General features: G+C 45.1%; 4 protein-coding genes and 1 long non-coding RNA gene across 12 annotated transcripts; 2 read left to right on the forward strand and 3 right to left on the reverse strand.

The window, feature by feature from the left end:
- Window positions 1-1305: 1305 nt before the first annotated feature.
- LOC101776104 lies at window positions 1306-5153 on the forward strand. 3 transcript variants are annotated; one of them, XM_022826443.1, is made up of 6 exons: window positions 1306-1465; window positions 2013-2175; window positions 3594-3729; window positions 3836-3917; window positions 4520-4636; window positions 4812-5153. In XM_022826443.1, the coding sequence occupies exons 3-6, from the start codon at window positions 3611-3613 to the stop codon at window positions 4860-4862; spliced, it is 369 nt and encodes a 122-aa protein (XP_022682178.1). In that variant the 5' UTR covers window positions 1306-1465; window positions 2013-2175; window positions 3594-3610; the 3' UTR covers window positions 4863-5153. The 3 variants fall into 3 exon arrangements, with proteins under 3 accessions (XP_022682178.1, XP_022682177.1, XP_004969105.1); XM_022826442.1 differs by having other exon boundaries at window positions 2013-2148; XM_004969048.2 differs by lacking the exon at window positions 2013-2175.
- A 249-nt stretch (window positions 5154-5402) lies between these two features.
- Window positions 5403-6057, reverse strand: LOC101777463. Its single transcript, XM_012846593.2, has one exon. The coding sequence runs from the start codon at window positions 6014-6016 to the stop codon at window positions 5636-5638; it is 381 nt and encodes a 126-aa protein (XP_012702047.1). The 5' UTR covers window positions 6017-6057; the 3' UTR covers window positions 5403-5635.
- A 1440-nt stretch (window positions 6058-7497) lies between these two features.
- Window positions 7498-10299, reverse strand: LOC101777047 (pre-mRNA-splicing factor CWC21). 4 transcript variants are annotated; one of them, XR_002677618.1, is made up of 4 exons: window positions 9744-10297; window positions 9162-9352; window positions 8371-8525; window positions 7498-8066 (listed from the first exon to the last, which is right to left on the reverse strand). XR_002677618.1 is itself a non-coding variant. In XM_004969051.3 (2 exons), the coding sequence occupies exons 1-2, from the start codon at window positions 10103-10105 to the stop codon at window positions 9235-9237; spliced, it is 480 nt and encodes a 159-aa protein (XP_004969108.1). In that variant the 5' UTR covers window positions 10106-10298; the 3' UTR covers window positions 8900-9234. The 4 variants fall into 4 exon arrangements, 1 of the variants encoding a protein (XP_004969108.1); XR_001164191.2 differs by lacking the exon at window positions 8371-8525 and having other exon boundaries at window positions 9744-10299; XR_002677617.1 differs by lacking the exon at window positions 7498-8066 and having other exon boundaries at window positions 8095-8525.
- A 2429-nt stretch (window positions 10300-12728) lies between these two features.
- Window positions 12729-14108, reverse strand: LOC105913483. Its single transcript, XM_012846592.2, has one exon. The coding sequence runs from the start codon at window positions 14017-14019 to the stop codon at window positions 13033-13035; it is 987 nt and encodes a 328-aa protein (XP_012702046.1). The 5' UTR covers window positions 14020-14108; the 3' UTR covers window positions 12729-13032.
- Window positions 14109-18490: 4382 nt separating this feature from the next.
- Window positions 18491-21632, forward strand: LOC101777877. 3 transcript variants are annotated; one of them, XR_002677636.1, is made up of 4 exons: window positions 18491-18797; window positions 18998-19071; window positions 19862-20070; window positions 21312-21632. It is a non-coding gene; the product is annotated as an uncharacterized LOC101777877 (long non-coding RNA). The 3 variants fall into 3 exon arrangements; XR_001164030.2 differs by lacking the exon at window positions 18998-19071 and having other exon boundaries at window positions 18491-18649; window positions 18745-18797; XR_002677635.1 differs by lacking the exon at window positions 18998-19071.
- The last annotated feature ends 1830 nt before the right edge of the window (window positions 21633-23462 follow it).

Genomic DNA, 23462 nt, shown 5'->3' on the forward strand with positions numbered 1-23462 from the left:
CCTTCTACGTTCTAGTTTTTACTGAGAAATGTACTGCAAAATCCAAAAGAAACTAACCATGACAACATCCACACGCAACATGTGCACGCAAGTTAGCAATCGATCTAGCAAAAAACCCAGCGCAACGCCATGGGCGTCGTCGGACGAGCACGGACCGCCGATCGGGAGCAGCTGCCGCGTGCTTAGCCTAGCTAGCCCTCTTGTACGCCAGAGCACCCTCGTCGACGTCGCGCGCCGAGCGGCAGAGCAGCGTGCCGGGGCCCGCCGCCGGCGCCACCTTGCCGCCGCGGGGCGGGGGCGCGGGTGCAGGCGCGGCCGGGAGCCGCCGGCCGGAGCTGTCGTAGTGGATGGCGCCGGGGAAGTCGAGCGGCTTGCAGCGCTCCCCCATCAGGATCGCCCGGCGCCACAGGCCGCCCTCCTCCTCCTCGCCGGAGTCGCCGGAGTACTCCTCCTGGTGATCGTCGGCCGGCACGAGCTGCCTGCGGTCCCCGCGCGGCCGCCGCGCGCGGAGGAGGCGGCGCGTCGCGCGCGAGACGCGGCGGGCGCAGGCGGCCACGGCGCTCGACACCTTGCTGAGGAGACCCGGCATCGATCGACGGTGGCGGTGGTCGGTGGTGTGGTGTGGTGTGGGCACTCACCTCGCCTGGCTGTAGGCGGCTGTAGCAGATGAGGCAGAGATCATCAGGGTGGGGCAGGACTCAGGAAACTTGGAATTGAAAATCTACTGTATATTTTTCTTGGGGGTGCTTATTTATTGATAGAGTAGGCTTGAAATTAATTGAGTATCCCCTAGGATAACGAGAATCCAAAATCTTGCCATTTTATAAATGACCAGCATTTAATAAGTTGCTACTGACTGTTCGGAATCTTGAGGTAAAAAATCTTCAAGAAACACAAGTCAGTAGAAAACTCAATCGGTGGAGCAGAGATATATTGTCCTTTGCAAAATCTACTGGAGATCCTACTATGTTAAATTGGTACTTAAAGTGGTGGTACTTAAAGTGGTGTACGTACCGTGCAACTGTCCTAAAATATCATCTGAAATATTGGCAGTGCCAACAAAAGTTAGTCTTGTTTGCATTTTTGAAAAATGTGTAACCATGGTCCATGGCAGTGAAATTATTTACACTCGTCTTGTTGCTCAATTTACTGTATCGGGGATTACAAAAAACTGCGGGGCTACTGCTTCCACCGCCACCACCTGGCTTCCACGCCACTCACACCTCCTCAATCCACCTCTAGACGGGCCTTCACAGGCCATGAAAGCCCACGGCGACTTAATCGGTTCCCACAGCCCAGTTCCCCTTTCTCGCGTCGTGGACTCGTGGTGTGTACTACGGCCGTACCGGGAAGCTTTTCGTCCCACTTCTCTTGCCGGCGCCGCGGAAATTGCGGCGGCCGGCGGCGGAGCCTTCGGAGCCCGAGCCTGTCTGCGAGAGGGAGGCGACGACGTCCGGTGGTGGAGGTTTTTTCTGTTCTGTGTGCCTCCACTCCCATCCTCCTTTTCCTTCGCCACCTCCTCATCCAGTGCTCGAGTTTGGACTTCAGAGCTGATGCCCCAAAGCCAAAGAGTTTATTAAAATGAAATCCTCCTGCCTTTTGGAATTCACGTGGAGTTGTGTAACCATAACTTGGCACGTGGTTTCAGTTCTAGGGTTCTCAGAGGAAAGAATCGGTAGATGTATTGGCGTTCAGTAGGCATGTGGGAGAGGTGCTTGTGGAAATTCCCCAGAGAAATCCTCCTGCAGTTTTCAATTTTCACTGCGTGCTTTCGTTACATTATCATATTAAAGATTGAATTTATGTGAAATGCGAGCTGGATCAGCTGATATGTTGAATCAATGTGACACTGACACACGGTGGTGAGCCTAGTGAATATATGAAATACTGAATAAGGATTGGGGACCGGAATGCGCCATTTGGTATTTTGGTTATTTGATAAAAAACTGCGTAATTTTTTATAGGATTATAGAATGGCTAACTTCTAAAATTGGAATCTCATCCTTGTATAGGTTCTGCAGATTGGTTTAGTTTGTGATAACTTCTCTGGGAGCTGGTTACCTGTTGTATGAGCATGCCGCCGTAGGTGTTGTAGCAGAAATGCTTAACCAAAATTCAATGCAACATGAAGGAACATGGAAAACCTTGGTAATGTTGTCACCATTTTCTCATCCTGTAAGCATCTGGTCTAAGCAACAAATAACAATTATAAACATTCCTTGGTTAGGTGGACTTTTGTTTTTTGTGCATGTCCATGTAGTATTCTGTGCCTTCTCAAGAAACTATGCTCAACGTCATAAAAAGAAAAGAAACTATGCTCATATTATTGCTTAACTTGCTGAGCTTTGTGGAGATGCAGACACCCTCTTCACTTTGATTGCATGTTGTTGGGACTAGCAACGTGGGATTCAGTACAAGTAGTTTAAAATACTGATTCTTTTGCTGACTTAGCATGACTTTCAATATTATGTTACACGCAGTTTCCTGTCACCTTGTTATTCTGTAGAGTAGAGCTAAGTTTGTGTCTAACTGATGCCCCCTCCTCTGAAACCAGCATTGAGCTGTACAAAGAATGATATGTTTTTATCAATGTGAGGTGAATCTCCTGATGTGTTGAATGAAATCAATGCGGCAATCTGGTGAGTATAGTGAATAGCGATTGGGGGCCAGACATGATTTCTCAGAGCAATGGCTGAGACAGCAAAGTTCATATTAGATTTGGCCATGTGGGATGCATCGTTGATCATTTCATACTTTGGTTATTTCATAAAAAACTGTGTTGTTGTTTATAGGATTAGGGAATGATAATTGATGAAATTGGAATGTCATTCTTGCAAAGATTCTGCAGATTGATTAAGGGTGTGTTTGGTTGCATGCACCACATGATGCATACATGGATGATCCTGGATGGGATGGTTCAACCAATTTACTTGTACCATATGGTTCACTCTAATTAGTAGAATAATGTATTAAGTGGGATGGTCTCATCCTGGATGAGTTGGTCCAATTCACCCAACAAAACAAAATGATCATTATTATTTTGAATCATTTCATACATGACTCAAATGATACAACCAACCAAACACACCCTAAGTTTGACAGAGCTCAGGGAGGTCATCACCTGTTTGTGCACACAGCCAGAGGTGTAGAAGAAATGCTTAACCAAAATACAATGCAACGTGTAAGAACATGAAAACGTTGGTAATGCCACAACCATTTGCACAACCTGTAAGCATCCAATCTAAGTAACCGATATCAATTGTAAACTGTCTAATGGTGAGGTGGTCCTTTGCTTTTCTGTTGCATGTCCATGTAGTATTCTGTGATCTTCTGAAGAAACTATGCTCAAATTGTTGCTTTGCTTGCCAAGCTTTGTGATCTTATGGAGATGCAAATGATTTGCCTTTGTCAATTTGATTGAACGATATTGGGACTAGGACCTCGGGATTTAGTATAAGTAGTTTAAGATACTGAATCTTTTGTTGATTACTTAGAATGACTTTCAATATTATACTGCATGCAGCTTCATATTATCTTGCTATTCTGTAGAGCTTGGTTTGTGTCAAACTGATGTTTTTCCCCCTCTGAACTAGCATCAAGCTGAAGTGAGATGGATCTCTTTTATCAATGTAAGGAGGTCCTAAAGATCCAGAAGTTTCGGCGCATGGTTTCCTATGCTGGATTCTACTGCTTCACCACCCTCATTACCTATGCTTACACAAGCAATACGTATGTCACTTCTGAATCTTATTACCTATCTTTTTACAATTCCATAACCTCATTACTTGTTCAATTGTTCTCACATGCCGGTATGCTCTGCTTGAGCTTTTCACAGGACAAGGGCTGGGATCTCGAGAGCAGACCAGTATTATGCCTCATACCCTGCTGGTACTGAGCTCCTAACTGACACTGCAAAGGTGTGGAATCTGAATATACGTCTTGTTATTAATACGTACACGAGCTTCTGTAAATGTCAATGATATGCAGATGTTAGAAGTACATCAACAACAACGTAACCTTTCGGTCCCAAGCAAGTTGGGGTAGGCTAGAGTTGAAACCCAACAAGAACCACAAATCAGTGTTCGGGCACATGAATAGTTGTTTTCCAAGCACTCCAATCCAGGGCTAAATCTTTGGGTAGATTCTATCCCTTCAAATCTCCTTTTATTGCCTCTTCCTATGTCAATTTTGATCTTCCTCTGGCTCTTCACATTACTATCACGCCTTAGGGTTCCACTACGCACCGGTGCCTCCAGAGGCCTTCGTTGGACATGTCCAAACTATCTCAACCGATGTTGGATAAACTTATCTTCGATTGGTGCTACCCCTAACCTATCACGTATATCCTCATTCCGGACTCAATCTCTTCTCGTATGACCACAAATCCAACGCAACATACGCATTTCCGCAACACTTATCTACATGTTATCTTTTTTATGCAGATGTTAGAAGTGCTTTTTTTTTATTTCCTGTGCCAACTTGCACGAGGAGAGGTTCTGATTTTATTTTGTGCTTGCAGCTTTACAAGGCTGCATTAGGTAATTGTTTTGAAATAGATGACTGGGGTCCGATCGAGTTCTCCATCATGGCAAAGCATTTTGACCGGCAAGGGAAACCACCCTATGCGTACCATGCTGTAAGGATTTACCCACTTGTCTTTCATTCACTGCTTGCTATACATGCTTTGATGCTTACCATCCACAAATTTATATTTTATCAGAAGGAAACGCTCAAGTTCATATGTTTGTTTGGATATATTCTTGCTGCTCAATATACAAGTTTGATATGTACTTTTTTTGTGTGTTTTTCAGCAATATCTGGCACACCTCCTATCCCATGGGCAACTCGACGGAAGCGGTTAAATGCAGAATGTTTGGTTGGTAGCATCATTGCAACTAGAATTTCACTAGATCTTGTACAAAAATGTCGTCTTGCTAGAACACTGATGTCAGACCACGTCAGTCAACAAATTGCAGAACTGAAATCAGATAGAGATTCTGAAATTTAGACCGTCAACTGGTACGATATCAGTGCCGAATTTGCACGTGTCACGCAACAATTTCTGAAAAAACATGACGCTGTCCTGTTGGAGCATTAACTGCGTCCTTTTGTTGTTGAATAAGACTCTGAATGCCAAGGCATGTGTTGGTTCGTGCGCCGTTGTTTGGAGAAATAGCCTTACGTACTCGTACTGATAATTCAGTGTTACAAAGACTGTTCTTTGGGCCGTACTACCATGGATCTCTAACGAACTGGTCGCCGGTTCGCTTCGGCAACTTGCGCCCGGCTCATAAACGACAGGGAACGTCATGACCTACTGCGTATCTGGACAGAGAAGCTAAGATGAATAGTAATTTAGGACAAAGTGAGTATATGAATTAGCATGATAATAACACCCTGTATAATTCTTTTCCTCAAAGAAGAATTAGCATAATTATTCAACAAAATTAGCATGCTATGTACAACTCAAACTATGAAACTAGGGCATAATATGATCTATGACGGCATTAGGAAAAACATCAAAGAATTTACACAAGCAAAGCCACACACATGCACGCCAAGATCATCCGATCAAGAACGCCACCATGGCATCAGCAAATCGGTGCATTGATGGGTAGCAGTCAGCTAGGAGCAGCTAGCTGGCTTTCCTGACCGCCGTGACGACGGCCTCGTCGACGGCGTCCGACGAGCGGCAGAACAGCGCCCCCGACGCCTTCCTGCTGCCGCAGCGCGGCGACTCGAGCCGCCGGCCGAAGCTGTCGTAGTGGATGGCGCCGGGGAAGTCGAGCGGCTCGCACCGCCGCCCCATCAGGATCGCCCGCCGCCACAGCGCGCCCTGCTCCTGCCCGCCGTCCTGGCGATCGCCACCACAGCCGCCGTCGGCTGGCACGAGCTGCCTGCCGAGGCAGGCGCTGCCGCCCCGACGGAGCCGCCGCGCGCGGAGGAGCCGGCGAGTGAAGCGGCGCGCGTAGGCGGCCACGGCGATGGACACTTTGCTCAGGAGGCCGGTGGCCATGGTCGATGGTTCGTCGTGGTCGGTGGTGCAAACGGGAAGTGCAACGGAATATAGCAATCTCCTGGGGAGGGTTCTCGTTATATTTATTTATTGATGGGGTGCCAGAAATCAACTCAAACCAAATCTCTCCCGCAAAAAATGTATCAAAATTCCATGCGCTGCAGATGGTTTCTCTGTTTAATAAGTCGAATTGAGCATTATTGCAAAAGATTTGGTATCTATAGACATGGAAAAAGAGACCCTTCTCGTAGGATCTGATACGGCACAGGGTATAAATTGGCACCAAGAAAATGTTGGAGGTGTTGTATTCGGTATTCCAGTTGTTGTGTGACGACGACCAAGCAACATAAGAACAGGAATAGACGTACTTAGGGACAATGTAACAATTAGAGTGGGGGAAAACTCATCGGTTATGGTCTTATTGATTGATCGGGACGATGTGTGTTGGTAACCTATGCTTTATCAATGAAATAGACACACTCTTGTGCTTGTTCGTTCAAAAAAAGATGTGCATTGGTAAGGGTTTCTATCCCTTCTCTCTTTTTCTTAGAACAGTGATATTTTGATTTCCTGCGTGTTTGAGGGGAGGAAATAAACGAGTAGAAATGAACCGAGATAACTATTTCGTTTCACCTGGTTGCTAGCCACCACCTCTTCCTTTTGAGGCAAATTTCGGTACTCAGGCAGGAGTTGCTCTTACTACTGTGAATTTGCGATTGCTAATGCTAGTGTTGGGAGGCGATTCCAACATGAATTGGATATCTCTGCGTTCAGGAGGAGATGAATACGGATTGTATTACAACTGTAGAGGGGGGGGGGGGGGGGGGGGGGGGGGAATCAAAGTGGAAGTCGCATATGAACCAGAATTTGTTTTTGTACACATTTATCAATAGGAATATTATGAAAGTAGAGGTGCCGTATGAACCTGAGAATTGTACACACAAAAAAAATATCTGAAATTTTTAGATCACGTCTGTTAGAAAATGAAAAAGGTAATATGATCCAGATTTTTCACGTCATATTAGTTACGAAAACGAGTGGACTAGTTTATCTGCCAAAGTTCGTACCTGCAGGGGTGTGACTCTACATCTTTTCCAGACAACAGTGTAGCCCATTTGTGAGCCACAAAACAGGGTTCAAACAGAAGCGTAAAGAGTTCTGAAATTTGGACGAAATGGACAGAGATATCCAAATACAAATCGAAGTATCGGGAGATTTGAACATTCTAATCAAGAGAGAGATCACACAATCGGTAGAATTTATTAGGCTTAAGGAACTCTGCATGTGTTCCTTCCACCTTCAAAGGCAAGGAACTCGGCATGGCTCCTGAATATTCTGATTTCAACCACCATCTTCAGAGGAAAGAAACATTTCCAATTTAGCGCCGTTTTTAACACCAGCTTTTTAACACTGCTCTTTTCAAACTTAGCACCATTTCAGACATCAGCTTATAATAGTGGAAGGTTTCCATATGCAGTGTATATAATGGAAGATTTATTGAGCTGCTAAAATAATGTGAATTTTGAGATCAGACTTACTCTCTCACGAGCTGCTAAAAACTTAAAAGATTGAATATCTATATCCATCCAGGAGCAGAGGCCGGGAGTGATCTTAGTGATTGTACCACCTATTCACCTCGGTATAATTGTCTAAGATTAATAAAGCTTCTTCTGGGATCAGCGGAGTCATCTGGTCTAAAAGCTTCAATGCTGCTCTATTTCTACACCCCTGCTAAGATTGTTAACAGCCAATGAACATGTGGCACCCAATTTTATGACAACCTTGGTGGCTTCTCATAATTCATCACATTTAGGCCTCCTTTAGAACGGAGGAAAAACATAGGAAAGATGTAGGATTCCCATTCATATGGATTGAGTCACTGTAGCGCCCTTTGGTACGCCGGAATTGCTCACAGGAAAAATGGAGGAAACTTTCCTTTGCATTCGATTCCAGAGGAAATCCACAAGAAAAAAACATCCACTCGGACCTCATTGTTTCTTGACTTGTGCGGAGGATCGAGGCAAATCGCTTGCCAGGTCGTCATTAGGCACTGGACAAGAATACGAACAAACATGAACTATCGAACAAAGACCAATAACAAACATGAACTAGAACAAGCATGAACACAGATTTGCATGTGACATGAAATCTGACAAGAAATTTGTCAAAAAAATAAAACCCCAGAGCAATTAAAAAATGGCAAAACTTCTTTACAGATGATTAGATGAACTGCATCACGGAGACACGGATCCAATTTTAGGCAAGCCAGAGCCAGATTCCGTCTCCTACTAGAGCCACAGGCCCACAGCTAGATCTCCCACACATTGCAGTAGACGGGGCCTCCACATCCTCACCTTGGACTGCTCACACATTGCAGTAGATGGAGCCTCCAGCCTCCACATCCTCACCTTGGACTGCTCGCTGCTCATCCAGAGCTTGCCGCGGCCGCCGGGAGCTCCGCTCAGTTTGCTGCTTGCCCACTCGCCGCCGCTAAGCCAACTCTCTTGAGCTGTGGTGCGTAGAGATTAGAGAGGGGCATGTGGAGGGATGGGAACGGATGGACAGAACACTAGCCACTAGTAAAAAGAACGGAGAAGATGATTCTGTCTCAGGCTTTTCATTTTTTTTATAATACTGTTGTTTAGGGATATATAAGAGCACGGTCACCTCTCTCATCAACTTTACACACACTATTGTTTCCTGCATTTATCCTATGGTTCATCCAACAGCTTGTTCTTGTAAAATTCCTATGTTTTCCGATCCTTTGTTTTGCATATGCATTCCTATCCTATTCCCACGTTTTTCCTATTCCTATATTTTTTCAATCCTGCATTTCAAAGGGGGCCTTAAATGACTTGTAACGCTAGAATGTGATACGAGGTATGAAACCAATATCCGTTCTTATTTCCGATTGCTCTGATATTTCAAATGATCTAGGTTTGAAATCTATCATATGCTGACCTCTTACTTCTCAGATCCAGAACAATTGCATACTACTGCGACATTTTGTTTCAGTTAACAGTAATATACTTTTGGTGTGTTATAGGTCCCATGTAATAAGCACACAAGGACGAAACTCTCCTACATCTCCGTCTTCTTGATTGCAAGATCATAGTCTATATCTAAAACTTACACCCATGCTTACCCTTCCTACAGGTCTTGCTGCGAGTCGTTTCGACATCCCCTGCTTCCTTTCAACAAGATCTCCAGGCTCCGCATCACTTTCTACAGCGCTCCTTCTGTGCATCCTCTGCATCTAGCCCAAGAGCAGCCCTCATAGTCTGAAGCTGGTTCTCCTTCCGTGCCGCAGCTTGGTGGCTCTGAGTGTCTGTGAACCTGAGAAGAATTACCATCTTGTGAGGGGGAAATTGGAGTACCACATACAAACAGAACAGCAAACGAATTAACACATAATCTGCTATACACATGTAAGCAAAATGGTGTGCCAACTTGTCAGAAACTATTATTGTACAGCACATCAGAGACAGCAATCGAATGAACATTTGAGCACAAGGTACAAACGCAGACGGAACTAAAATTTAACCAACAATTTCACTTCAGCTGCATAATTCGAAACCCAACATGAAGGTACATTATTTCTACAAATTACAACGCTCTCTACCATCCTCTGGTGCGTATGCAATTGAACACTAATTGAGGATATATCAGAACTGGTAAAATCAAAAGGGTAACATATTAACAAGAAAGGAACTTCTCACGGCCATACCCTTTGCCCTGGGAACGAGGCCCACCTTCCTCCGCCGCCGCCTCGATCTCGGCGGCCTTGCGCGCCTCCCCGACGCGCTCCTCGATCTGGGCCTCCGTGTACCCATGCTCCTCGAGCGCGTCCCTCAGCACGAGCAGCCGCAGCTCCACCTGCCGCTTCCGGTCGTGCTCCAGGATGTCCTTGTTGGGCTTCCGCGTCCTCTCGAGGACGGAGCCGGTGTGCGGAGGGTTGGGGGTCCCGTAGCCGCCAGCCGCGGCGGCGGCGGAGGAAGAGGGCCGGGGCTTCGCGAGGAACTTGCTCGCCTGGACGTGCCCGCTCGTGCCGGACCCCCGCGGGGTCTGCAGCCCGATGCCGTTGTACATGGCGGCGGCGGTCGGACGGGGGTGGTGGCCTTGCGCCGGCGCGGCGAGGAAACCCTAGCTTGGGCTGGGTTCAGGCGAGTCAGGCTCGATGGCGTTTCGGTTCGGACGCCCAATTCGGACGTGGCGTGGCGACGGGGATGAAAAGAGGTTGCCTCCGGTTTCGTGGGGCCCGCAACAAGGCCAGTTTGCAGTCTGTTTCATCTGCAACTGCAAGTGCGTTGCCTTCTCATTTCTCAAGAAACATGGAAAATGAGACGCCAACAAGTTCTTGAATCCTTGCATAGCCGCTTTTTCGGCGTATCATCTCACAAATGGTCGGATGGAGAGGCAAGTACCCTTTGTTTGAGCCAACCGCACATGCTGTTGAACATCTGATGGAGGATCGCTGCTTGGTTCACACAATCCTCCAAAGTAGTTTGTATGAAAAAACTTGAGGATTATTGCTATGCATTTCACATTACAAGAGGAGCCTAACCAATTTTACATAACACTCCTTCCGTTCCAAATTGTAAGTCGTTTTGACTTTTGCAGGCCTAGACATACACTATATCTAGATGCATAATAATATTTTTTTTTTTTGAAACTTAGATGCATAATAATATTTATGAATCTAGAAAAGCTAAAACGACCCATAGTTTGAAACAGAGGGAGTAATTAATATGCATCACACCAGCATGAAAGAATGTTCTGGTTGAACCAAACATCTGCTTGACACAGTTCCTGTCAGTCCCTCTAGATCAATGGACTGATGATGGGATCAACTCCATGGTAGAAGTTGATGGAAACTCTTACACCAATGCTATATATGCTTGCGAATTCTTATAAAAAATAGTATGCTAACTAATAGTATGCTAACTAAGAGTGACTAAACTAGCCATTCAGTTTTAAATACGAGAAGCTGTCTTTTGCCTCAAACACTATACGCAGTCTACAAGTTCATTAATTAATGAGCTTGACGACCAACCAAACTATAAATAAAAGGACTTTCTATGCAATTAAAGCCATGCTTTGATCACTAGCCTGATATAGGAACTGCTAAACAGTGGTAGTTTTGCAATCGCTTCGAGCCTTAGATAGAAGTATGAGCCGCAAGACTTCATGATACCGACTCTCGGAAATATATGGACAACGATGCCTCATTCTGATAGTTTCAACACTGAGGTAAGTCTGATTTGATCTGGAATTATAAATTTCGCTATGTAAGAATGATGACCTTTTTGTTTTATATATGTTCCAGGCTGGCATGGTTGAGTTCAATGCAATACTATAAGTTAAAATTGAAAGGAATAAGGATTGAATTAGCTATAAGAGTCCTCTGATAGGTAGTAACCCCTACGTTGTACTGACAATAGCTTTGGCTTCCCCTGAATTTTAGCTTAGGATAAAAATGCAACACTAAAAGATGCATATGTTGGTTTCCCCTGACTGTAGCTTCTGCGTGATGTTGTTGACTTAACTTTCAGTATTAGTTCCTTCAAACTTTGAGAAACCTGAAAAGAGTAGCTACTTCCATATATGTTTCAAACTTTACTGTGAACATGATTGTTCTACTTTTATGCCCTATGGATGTAAGTGTATTCGTAATGGTTTCTACTATCTATTTGGACTATACTCTGTTGAACACAAGCAACATGGGGTCATACTTATGACAGATCTGGGTAATAATGAATTGAGTGCCTTCGCAAATAAATTAATTGCTTTGATCATTTTGGTGCGATAACTTATCAGATCCAATATTTGCTCGTAATCTTAGACATGAAGCAAGGTATTTCAGCTCTAACCACTAATATATGCTTGTTATTGATGCTGAATAAAAGGCATTGGAGACTCAAAGGCAAGATTTTCAAGGCTACAAAGTCCATTGGGTCAAAGATTCTTCTGCATATGCATTATGTTCTTATTACTCCATAAAAGTGACAGCTCCAATTGATAGGTCATTGACAAAGTGATGTGGTTCCTAGACAGTATCAAGCAATCCTAAGATAATTATCTTCAACAATCCATGTAATTTTATTCAATTGTCAGGAGAGCATTAATGCATAGATAGTGACCTACTGTAATTTTCTTCGGAACCTGCAGTCTTGGTTGTAATACTTGATTTGTTTGCTGCATACTGGAGATTGTTGTTTTTAGGATGTTATATACCCGTACCTACAATAGTAGTTTGACATTGATAACCTGAATAGTAGGGGAGGAACATCTACCTAATCCACAATCCCCAAGAACAAATCCTCATAATCTCATTGATACCAGAAGATCTGTGGGCTGGTTCATTCCGATGAGGGCCGCACCTGTGTTTATAGTGTCTGTCCTAAATCACTACTAAGCATACCAGAATTGCCTTAACCATCTCTAATTAGGCCTAAGAAGTAAGCAGTTATGGTTTTGATTATAATAAGCTATAGAAGCCTTCTACCTTGAGAAAGTGAGAAACCAGAGTAGGCTAATATGTATACACACTTAAAATGGGCCTGCCAAAATAGTTTCTGAACTCAAAGAATTCAATAGCTGCCAGTTTTTAACATATTTGAAGTTCTGACATGATGCACAGATCACATTCCTCCAAGGCTGGCTATAATGCAAAATGCAAATTAGAAACTGCATAGTATCTTTGAACCAAGTATAAATATCGTCAAACTAATATCAGTTTATTGCACCAAGTGGAATTCACCATCATTACAAAACTTTAGCACGGCCTTTTCCATTACAATGTGTAGATTTGCAGGTACAATTGGCAACCAGGAGCATCGCTCCAGAATTGTGCCTTAACTTATCAAGAACTAACCAAGAAAGATAGCAGATTCACAGTTCATAGATAAGTAACTGCCTAATCCACAAGTATCTACCTACACTAACTCGTGTGCATACCAAAAGCAATTGGATACAGATTCTTCTAAAACAAAGGAAGGGAGGAATTTGCATTGTTACTATCTGATCTTCTTGTTCATGTTGCCGGCAAGCTGGCGCATCTGGAACCTCCAGAACATGAAGATGGCGAGGGCAGCGCCAACGAAGACGAGCCCCACCACCATCTCCCCCTCGGACTCCGATTTCCACGCCGCCTCCTCGATCCGCCACTCCTTGCCCCCGTCCGTCGTCCCCGCCTCCACCAGCGCGTACACCCGGCGTCGCTCCCGCACGGCCACCGCGGCCACGGGGCCGTCGGGCGCGGGCGCCGCCTCGTCCCGCACCCCGCACGACACCCACCCATCGTTGCTCACGACGAGGCGCAGGCCCCCGGCCCCGCCCACAGCGACCGCCCCGTCGGTCCGGACCGCCACGGCGACCGGAGTGGGGGGCGTGAGGGCGCCCGACACGGTCCTCGTGGCGCCGTCCTCCATGTCGACGCGGAGGAGGCTGCCCGTGCTGGGCTGGCCCACGAGCAGGAACCCGCGGCTAACGTGCGCGGTGAGCGACGCCAGCGGCTCGGACCCGAGCGCCGTCGCGGAGGAGAGCGGGCCGAGGTCGCCATCAACGGACAGCTTGTAGATTCGGGCGCCCACGGTGAGGAAGGCATTACCCGTGTGCGGGTCAACGGCGATGCCGCCCGGCGGGGCGGCGTCCGGGACCGGGGTGGAGAGGATGAGGCGGTGCGGGCGCGGGGAGCGGAGATCAAAGGCGGAGACGGACCCTGGGGACGCCACGAGGAGGCGGCGCCGCCGGTCGTCGACGGCGACGGCTGATGCGCCGGAGGAGACGATAGATTCGGTGACCCCGGCGTCGGAGACCGAGAGGACGGCGTCGCCGCCGCCGGCGACGACGAAGTGCTGCGCCGTGGGGTCCCAAGCGACGGACGCGGGGCCGACGCCGCGTGCGGGGGCAAACGTGATGACGTGGCGCGCGCTGGAGGGTCCCGGCGCGCCGGCGGCGAGGATCAGGAGGAGCAGCAGATGGGGTAGGTGGGAGCCGGCCATGGTGGTGGGGAGATTCGATGATTGAGGCCAGAACCGGAGGATTGGGAGAAGACGAATTTCGGTCTCTGTTTTGATATGCAAATTGCAGACAAAAAAGAGAGATCCAATTGGTGGTAAGCGTCTCAAGCACACTAACACGTGGGGCCACTCTAAGTCATTGACACGTACGTAAGGGTGTCAAATAAAGGTTTACGAATTTAGAGTCAATTTTCGAAATTTCTCAAAAAAAAAGGGAAACACACCCCGGAAAATTTAGGGAGAATTTCTTGTGTACAAAAATGTTTATGAAATTTAATGTAAAATATTTCCACTAACAACGAGAAAGAGTTCAAGAGAGAACGAGGAGAGGCAGCAGCGTAATTGAATATTTTATGTACAAAAATATTTATAAAATTTAGAGTCAAATGCACCCACCATATAATAATTTATGTACTTATATCAAGTAGCAAAACATACGAAGAGATGCATCAACTTATCAAATATGTGCATATATGATCACATGAATGCCACGTGCCCACGTGGATGCATTTTGCGACCGTGCCACCACATGACATGAATGATTTTATCCATGTAACTTCGGGGGTGTTTGGTTCCTCTGACTTATTTTTAGCATCCGTCACATCGAATGTTTAGATACTAATTAGGAGTATTAAACGTAGAGTATTTACAAAACCCATTACATAAGTGGAGGCTAAACGGCATCTATTAAGCCTAATTAGTTCATAATTTGACAATGTGTTGCTACAGTAAACATTTGCTAATGATGGATTAATTAGGCTTAATAGATTCGTCTCGCCATTTAGCCTCCACTTATGTAATGGGTTTTGTAAATATCTACGTTTAATACTCCTAATTAGTGTCTAAACATTCGATGTGACACGTGCTAAAAATAAGCAAAGGGAACTAAACGCCCCCTTCATATATTATTTGTCAGCGAGCGGCAGGACTCGTGCTATTAGTATCGTACACGCAAGGGGCGGCTCGATGCGTCTAAAGCATGTTGTAGGTGCGGAGGGTCACATGGTTGGAACGTCATTGGGTAGGAGGAGGGCACGGTGTTGGAACGTGTTGTATCTCAGAGCTAGTTTGGTAGGGTTGTGGTTGTGGCTGAAACGGCTCTGGTTGTGGCTCCTTTGGTGGAGCAACTTCTCTGGTGAAGCTGAAATCATTCTGGAAAGTGTTCGGCAAAACAGTTTCTCCTGTAATTTTAAGAATGCATATGAGAGATTAAATGTCCTATATGCCATTAACTACGTTTGAATGCATATGAAAGATTAAATGTACTATATGCCCTTTACTATGTTTGAATGGATGAATTGAATGTTTAATGTTAGTTTATAATTTGTGTTTATTTGAAATTAGTTTTGGAAAATATTTGCCAAAACGGATTGATCTGATTTTTCATAGATGCATAGGAGTAGTAAAATGTCCAATATGGTTTTAGCTATTTTCTTCTTGAATTTATAATGTGACTTCATATGGATTGAAGTAAGATCAATGAACAAAATATAGATCAATAATGAAATTAATTGCTTGTTATATGATTAGAAAACCTTTATATGAGAAAAACTCCTTCATGGCTCCATCTCCCCATCTTTCCGGTTCTTTTTTCTCACCGTTTTTTTCTCCGGTAGAAAATTCTAGCTTATTTTATTAGTTTCTCCCTTTCCTGTACATCCCTATCCTCCGCCGCGCAACCCGTGGCTCTGTCGTCCCTGCCGCTACGCCCGCGTCCTCGCCGTTCTTCTCTATCCCCGCCACACAGCTTCTCCGCAACCTCGCTCTAGCCGCGCCGTGCTGCACCCCTGCTATTCTTCTTCGTCGTCATGCTGCATCTCCGCCTGCCTGCCCACATCTCGGCTGCGCGCTCCTGCTCGGTCACCCACGCCGCCTCCATCGACAAGCACTACATAGTGAGGGTATTTTTGTCAAGGACGGATGGAGGTGGAGGTGGAGCCACGGGGAGTTAGTTATTTGGGCTCCGGCTCCATCGGTAGGCTTGTCTCAACGGGTTTTTTAGGCTCCTTAAGAAGCCATTTTCACTTCCCCCATTTGGTAGAGCTCCTTGGGAAGCTGGTGAACCGTGCCAAAGAGATCCTCAAAATTACCCCAATATGTAGTAATTTTTTAATTATTTTCTCTTCGATATTTTCTTATACATATTTAGCACGCTTTCTTTCCGTATCCGTATCAGATAATATAAGATATATGATATAACACCTTCCCCGTGTCCCCTATCGCAACGAACCGAAAATGAGTTTGTGAAGCATATCTTCGATGCAAATCTTCGATACAATGTTATATTTTTATCCGTCGAACGCGCTGGTTGTTTATTAAAAAAAAGTAATGACAGAAACCCGTGAAAGCTCGAACTTTGCCCTGTCACATTGAATATTTATATACTCATTAGAAATATTAAATATAGTTTAATTACAAAACTAATTGCATGAATGAAGCCTAATTCGCGAGACGAGTCCATGATTTGACCATGTGATGCTACAGTAAATATGTGCTAATCATGGATTAATTAGACTAAATAAATTCGTCTCGCGAATTAACCACAGCTTATGCAATTAGTTTTATAATTATTTCACGTTTAGTCCTTCTAATTGGTATCAAACATCCGATGTAACCCGAACTAAAAATTAGTCCATGAATCCAAACAGCCGTAAGCACAGAATCGGCTGTAAGGGCCAGTTTGATAGGGCTCGAGCTCCTCCTAAAATGAGAAGGAGCCGGAGGAGCCACTTTTTTTAGCTCTGGCTTCTCCATATAAAATGGCTCCGGCTCCTCTAGTGTTCTAGGGATGGAGCCATTTTTGACCAAACTGGGGCTTCAGCTGGAGCCGTAGGAGAAGCTAAAGCTGGAGCCCTACCAAACTGGTCCTAACTTTGCTCAGCGGCACGGCCGCCTCTATCTTCCGCCCATGTGCTATCGGGATATTTAATGATTTGCCATCCTTAGAATGGGCACTCCTTAAGATGCTAGTTTTAGAATGGCACCTACATATTTGCCACCGGAGAGAAAGTTTACCAACACATTTGCCATTTTGTTGATGTGTCAAGCCACCTCGTCATGCTAGTATGAATTTGCCACGTAAAATGACCCTTCTACCCTTACATCTCTTCCTCCAAAGCGTGTCTGTTTCCTCTCTTCCTCCCTCCTATCTCTGACGGCTGGGATCCACCCTTCTTCCTCCACCTCCAGCCAACCATGGATGAGAAAGGGTGAAGTTGACAAACGAACAGCAAGCCTCTCAGTCGCTCGCGCTCATCACCGTCCGATGGCGCCATCTGGCCGGCGTGCGGCCGTCGGAATCCTCCACCTCCCGGAGACGGCGCACCTCCCGGGCACTTGGAGGGGACGCGGAGGAGGCCAGGCTAGGAAGCTGATGGAGGGCGCGCGGCGGAGGAGGCTGGGCAGTGCGGGCCGGTGGGAGGAAGTCGACGCGGTTACGTAGACGACGTGGGGCACCGGTGCGCGATGGAAGATCTTATTCCAGCGGGGCAGTGCGACCGGCGGCGTATGGGGCCGCACGATGAGGTGGCGGAGGATGGTGGCGTGTTGAGGGACTGGAGGAAGACGTGGCACGCGCAGCTTGTGGCGTGGATCAAAGACCGCCAAATTGGGGCTGGAGTCGGCGACGGAGGGGGGCAGGCGTCGTGTGCCGGTGGAGACGACGGGGGTGACGGGCATGGACGGGGGAGGATTGGGGCGGCATGGACGGCCATGGAAGGTAGGTGATGACAAGTAGGGGCAATCTATCATAGAGTGGAGGAGGAAAAAGGTGAGGCGCTGTCAAGTGGGGTCCGTACATCGGAACAGATCTTACTAAAGCTTCTAGATAGAAGGGAAGAAGGTGAGGATAGGAAAGTCATTTTGCATGATCAATCCATGCTGGCAAGGGGACGTGGCTCGCCACATCAGCAAAAATAGTATAAATGTAAACAAATTCTCTTTCCAATGTGCTATTTTAAAAATAGCTTCTCAATAAGTGGCACCTCCACGTGCTATCGGAGGGCGTATCTGCATTAGCGTCGGTTCTATCGCCCCACACACTGGGCCCACTTGTCACAGGAGCGGTGAGTTTTCTACCGAGGCATTAACTCGTTTCATTTCACCGATCTCTCTCTCGTCTCGAGGTTTAGGCCCCGTTTGGTTCTTTAGTGTTTCATTTCACCGATCTCTCTCTCATCTCGAGGTTTAGGCCCCGTTTGGTTCTTTAGTCTCTCATAAAGTTCCTGTCACATCGAATATTTAGATACTAATTAGGAGTATTAAACATAGACTAATTATAAACCCATCGCACAAATGGAGGTAATCTGTGAGACGAATCTATTAGACCTAATGTTCATGATTTGACGATGTGATGCTACACTAATGATGGATTAATTAGACTTAACAGATTCGCCTCGTGAATTAATCTCCATCTATGTAACTAGTTTATAATTAACTCATGCTTGATGCGACACAAACTTTAGTCGAATTAAAGATCCAAACACCTAGTCTCTCCCCTCTTGCATTCACAGGCGATTTGGCCTATGTACTGCTCGATTCCGGCGATTTGGAGGAGGGGAAGCGCCAATCCGAGGTGGAGAGCCGGGGTTGGGTCTGGATCCTTCCGCGAGTTGTGCGAATCGACTGTATTTCATTCCCCGCTCTATCTATCTCTAAGTTTTCAGTCGATTTGCCTCACGAGTACTCGAATCCATCGATTTCTTACAGGGGACTGTAAATTGGAGGCGAGGAGTACGAGAGGTGGATGGGTGCGCACGAAGGTGAGTCATCGTTTTTGTATTTAGGGAATTTTTGCTCGCGCCTGCAATTTGGGTTTCCACTCGGGTCTGTCGATTTTTGCTGTGGGGGGATAGTGCAAATTGGAGGCGGAGGGGACATGATTAGGGACTTTTTTTTGGCCCCGCATGTCTGGATCCGTTGAGTTTGGTTCTACTTTAATGCGTCCATTTTTTGCTGCAAGGAAAAGTGCAAATCGAAGATGAATCATCGTTTAGGTCTTTTGGGGGGATTTTGCATTTGTTACTTCACATGAAGGTGAACTACGATCTGCTGTTTCGTAGATTTTTATTTGCTATCTATTGTTCATATCAAAATGGTATATCTAGAGTATGTAGCATCAGAGATTATTTTTTTAAGCACAGTAGACACATGCCGACATTTCATAGCTATCAGTATGTTGTGCGATATTTGGGCCAAAAGCATAGCATAAGTGAGCTTTAGTGTTTCTGTTTGTTTGTCATGTCTTTTTGTATCAGCAGAGTTCGTAGTTGAAAAACACTGAAAATTATTTTCTTTAGCAAGTACTAGTGTGTTTAAGTCGTAAATTCAGACATAGCAACATTAAAAATATAGTAATTAAATGACAGCATTTGTACTTGTTATGTACATTTTTAAGGTATGAGAGCCTTGGTTAAATCACAGAGAAAAGCTTGATACAATTGAGTTTCAGTTCAGTATCCACAAATTTTTTTATAGATCATTAGTGTTTCACAAAATATCTGTTTGAGTTTTTCCCTTTTTTTGATTGGACAGCGCTCATGCTTGTTAGTAATTTTACACCATCAACTGAAATTCATGTGTGTCTGATATCTATAATCATGTTCTGTGAGGTTAGATGTATTTAGTTGCACTCACATTTTATTTTTTGCACATTATCCCAGTCGATGGTGGCTTAGCTAAACCATGCTGTCTCTGAATTGAATTTTTCCTTAAGAAAAATGGAAAGACAGGCTTTTTACCATCCTGTACATTTATACGATTTGAAAGGCAGTATTGTTTATTTGTTTTAGCTTTTGCATTTTGCTTATCAGTTTCTTCCCTGCAGGTGCTTATTGCTGATTCAGAAGCCTTGGCACATCTTTTGGTTGATCCGTGAGCCGAGCTACTCTATTCTGTTCAGCAGAAAAATGGGGCTACTCTCATGTTATAGCTTCCTTGACGTCATTTGGGAAGAATTTGCTTCCACGTGCGGCAGCTGATGTATCCCGTGTTACTGATGTCACTGCAAAAGAAGGAGCCACAAGTCTCTGTAAGGTTTGATATTTCTGCTATTTACCACATAAAATTTTATTTAGCATGTGAGAGTGGGATGATTAAACAATATTTCCCCCCTCTAACATGCTGGTTAAAGTTTTACTTTCATGTGTACATGTGGTTTTGGAATTTGGATCTGTCCATTTTATATAACTTAGGCAAATTACTGTACTTAGATAAGCAAAGTATTGTTATTAGTTAGGCAAAGTACTGTTATTAGTTAGGCAAAGTATTATTTTTAGTTAGGCGTATTACTGTTCTTCATTTTATTCTATAGTAGCAGTTGGTTCCTATGTCATTTAGGTTAACATAGGAAATAATATCATTATGAATTATGATTCTGAAGTAGCAAATATTAGGAAGAGTATTTAGGCAAAAAAATATGGTTCCCAATTAGGCAATAATATGAGCATGAATTAGGCAAAACTATGGTTAATGAATCGGAAGTAATGTGGCCAGAAACTAGGAAATAATATGGCCTTGGATTATCGAAAATAATAGGCTTCATTAGGCAATAATATGATTCTGATTAGGCAATAGTATGTTTATGTGTAGGCAAAATAGTGTACTCCATTAGGCAATGCTTCGTTGGGAATTTCATAATTCATTTGATTGGATGCCTTAATATTAGGTCACGTAGAACTACCAGCATTGGTATTTAGACAGAGTTGTTGCTGGATTCAATACACATCCCGTCCTCTTTGTCATTTTGAGCCCACATTTCATCTTGTAAGCAACATATGCTAAATAAACTAGCAAATTATTCATTTTAATCTAGCATTTTTGTGTTCTGATTTAAACATTTTTCAATGGTCTGACAATGTTTCATCTGTTTTGTTTTTATACTGATCAACGTAGCTACCTGTTGAGAAGCATGAAGCAAAAACAGTGATATTATAGGCAATACCGTTACCATTTCTTTTCCATATTGCCCCTTGTTCAATCTGTAATGCTTTGCTTTCAGTAGTAGGAGATCACAAACAAACTATTAGCAATTGACCAATTGTACTGACTAACTACAGAAGCTAGCACAACTTTTATGATCTTACATGTGTCTTTTTCAGTTGTCCTCTATTAATGCTAGTTTTTTGTCGGTTCATCTTTTTTCTGGTCAGCCCTATATTTGTGTCTTTATAGGTAGGGGCAGTCTAATGTTTTAAGTAGGTGAAATATTACAAAGTCTTCAACATCTAGTGATTTTCTCTAATTATGCATTATGTTCTATCTTAAACGCATTGCAGGTCAGGAAGTGGTCAGGAAGGGGAAGCAAATGTGTAGTCATCATTTGTTTGCAGTCATTGTTAATGAACATCATTTTTCCTTGTGATGTAATGCAAACACACATCATACCATTGTATGCAGATTAGAATTAATTGTCTGCAAAGGCCCAACTTAGTTATGATCATTGCATTGGCAGGTCATATGGTTGTGCACGGAGAATGCAAATACTTGAACTTGTAATGGGTATTATTTAAGAAAATCAGATCAGGTTGCTTTTGTACGAAGAACTAAAAGCAAAATAGTTTGAAGTATACATAGGGCTGCCAAAGAATTTGCTGAGATGTTGCATGATCAGAATGATGTGCAGATTTGCTTGCGTGCAGTTTCAGAAAATTTCTGGGCAAATTATGTGCAGTTGTTATTTCTGGGCAAATTTATGTGCAGTTGTTTTTTCTGGATTACGTTCGGAGGGGCAGTGGGCAGGCAGAAAGTTGAAGGCCTGCTGCCTGCAACGACAGCCACAGCTACGTGCATGAGGTTTGTTGCTAAAAACGGAAAGCTAATCTATTTTGCTTTCCCAAAACGGAGCGGCTGTACGGGACGTGCCAAACTGCAAGTCAGGATCGCCTTGGACCCGTCTCTTTCAAAAAAAAAAAAACAGTAGCACTAGACGTAGCAGCGTGGGTTCATCAGGATTCAGGGCCTCCGATTCGTGCAGATGCTCCTGCCGGCTGACTTTTAACGCCCGGCTCCCACACGTGTCGCGTCGACCGCGAGAGATTCCGCCTCCCTCCCTCTGATATTTTCACCTGCCGTCGAACCGTACGCATCCTCCTCCGACGCGAAGCGGAGGAAGCGCCCAGACGATTCGGCAAAAGTGGTTTCGTTGCCCGCTGCCGTCGCGTCGCCGCTCTCGATCTCCCAATATCCCTCGGAAACGGCAGGCCGGCCTCGTGTCAGCCGCGCCGCCATCCCCCGCGCAGGCGGAGGCCGCGCGCGGCCGACACGCGTTGCCGCGGTTGGTTGGGACGGCCACTCCGCCGGCGCCGCCTCCATGATTGCGGCCGTCCCGCCACCCGGACAGACGGCCGCCCGGCCGGCCACAGCCAGCGAACGCGAGAATGGATGGATGTCGCGAGAAGGAATTGGCCGCTTCGGCCCTGATCGTTTCTGTTCTGTTCAGAACGCGAATAGATTAGATAGACTGTCGTGGAACGAGCACAGGAGCACTTGTGGAGGAAAGAATAGAGCTGGAGCGTCTGCGCGTGCGTAAGCCAGGACACGACGGCCGATCAAGTGTGCAATGCGAATTTGATTTGCACAAGCGATATAACACACAACGGGATCGGCCTTGCGTGCCGTGAAAAGCATCCAAACTTGCAGCAACAGATATGGTAGCAGTAGGTAGATAGATCCACGTGACCACGTCCATCTAAAAAAATATATACTCGTAGATAATATTATTCGTAGTATACAACACAACAGATATCTTGGACTGGGGCTCCTGTATGCCTCGCGGAAGATCGTGGAAGATGGTTAAGGAGTTCAACTATAAAACCCATCAAAGTCCGGATCGTATCTAGAATGATGGTCCATTAATATTTTAACTAAAAAAATGTTGAAAAAAATGCTGGATAAAAATGTTGAACCAGCATTTCTTTAAAATGTTGAATCCAACAAAAATTAATTGGATCTTCTAATCTTATAAAAAAGTTGATCCAACATTTTCATGAATTGTTTGATCAGAAGAAAAATGTTGGAAATTTTTTTAAAAAAAGTTGAAAATCAAAATTTTAAAAAAAGTTGGCTTCCAGCGCTGGCGAGTGGCTGTGGCAGGCCGCGGCGCGTCGGCTGGAGGCGGTGGCGGAACGTCCGCGGTCCGACGGCGGCACAGGCATGGGCAGGTAGGTGTGGGCGAGAATCTCAAACATCGGAAGATAGATTTTAAAAAATTTCGTTCGGAAGATGAATAGGTTCCGATAGATTTTAGAAAATTTCGTTCGGGAGATGAATAGGATTCCCGATCTTGGACTCGCTGGAGGAGATTCCAAGCCCACGCACGCGCCCACAGGCCACAGGAACCACACAACCGTGGACCGCCCAAAATATCTCGGCCCGCCCGCAGAAAAGCGGACGACGCGGCAGGCTGGGCTTTTTCCGGCCGCTCCAGA

This window comes from Setaria italica, chromosome V (assembly GCF_000263155.2).
Source record: "Setaria italica strain Yugu1 chromosome V, Setaria_italica_v2.0, whole genome shotgun sequence".
NCBI classification, from domain to species: Eukaryota; Viridiplantae; Streptophyta; class Magnoliopsida; order Poales; family Poaceae; genus Setaria; species Setaria italica.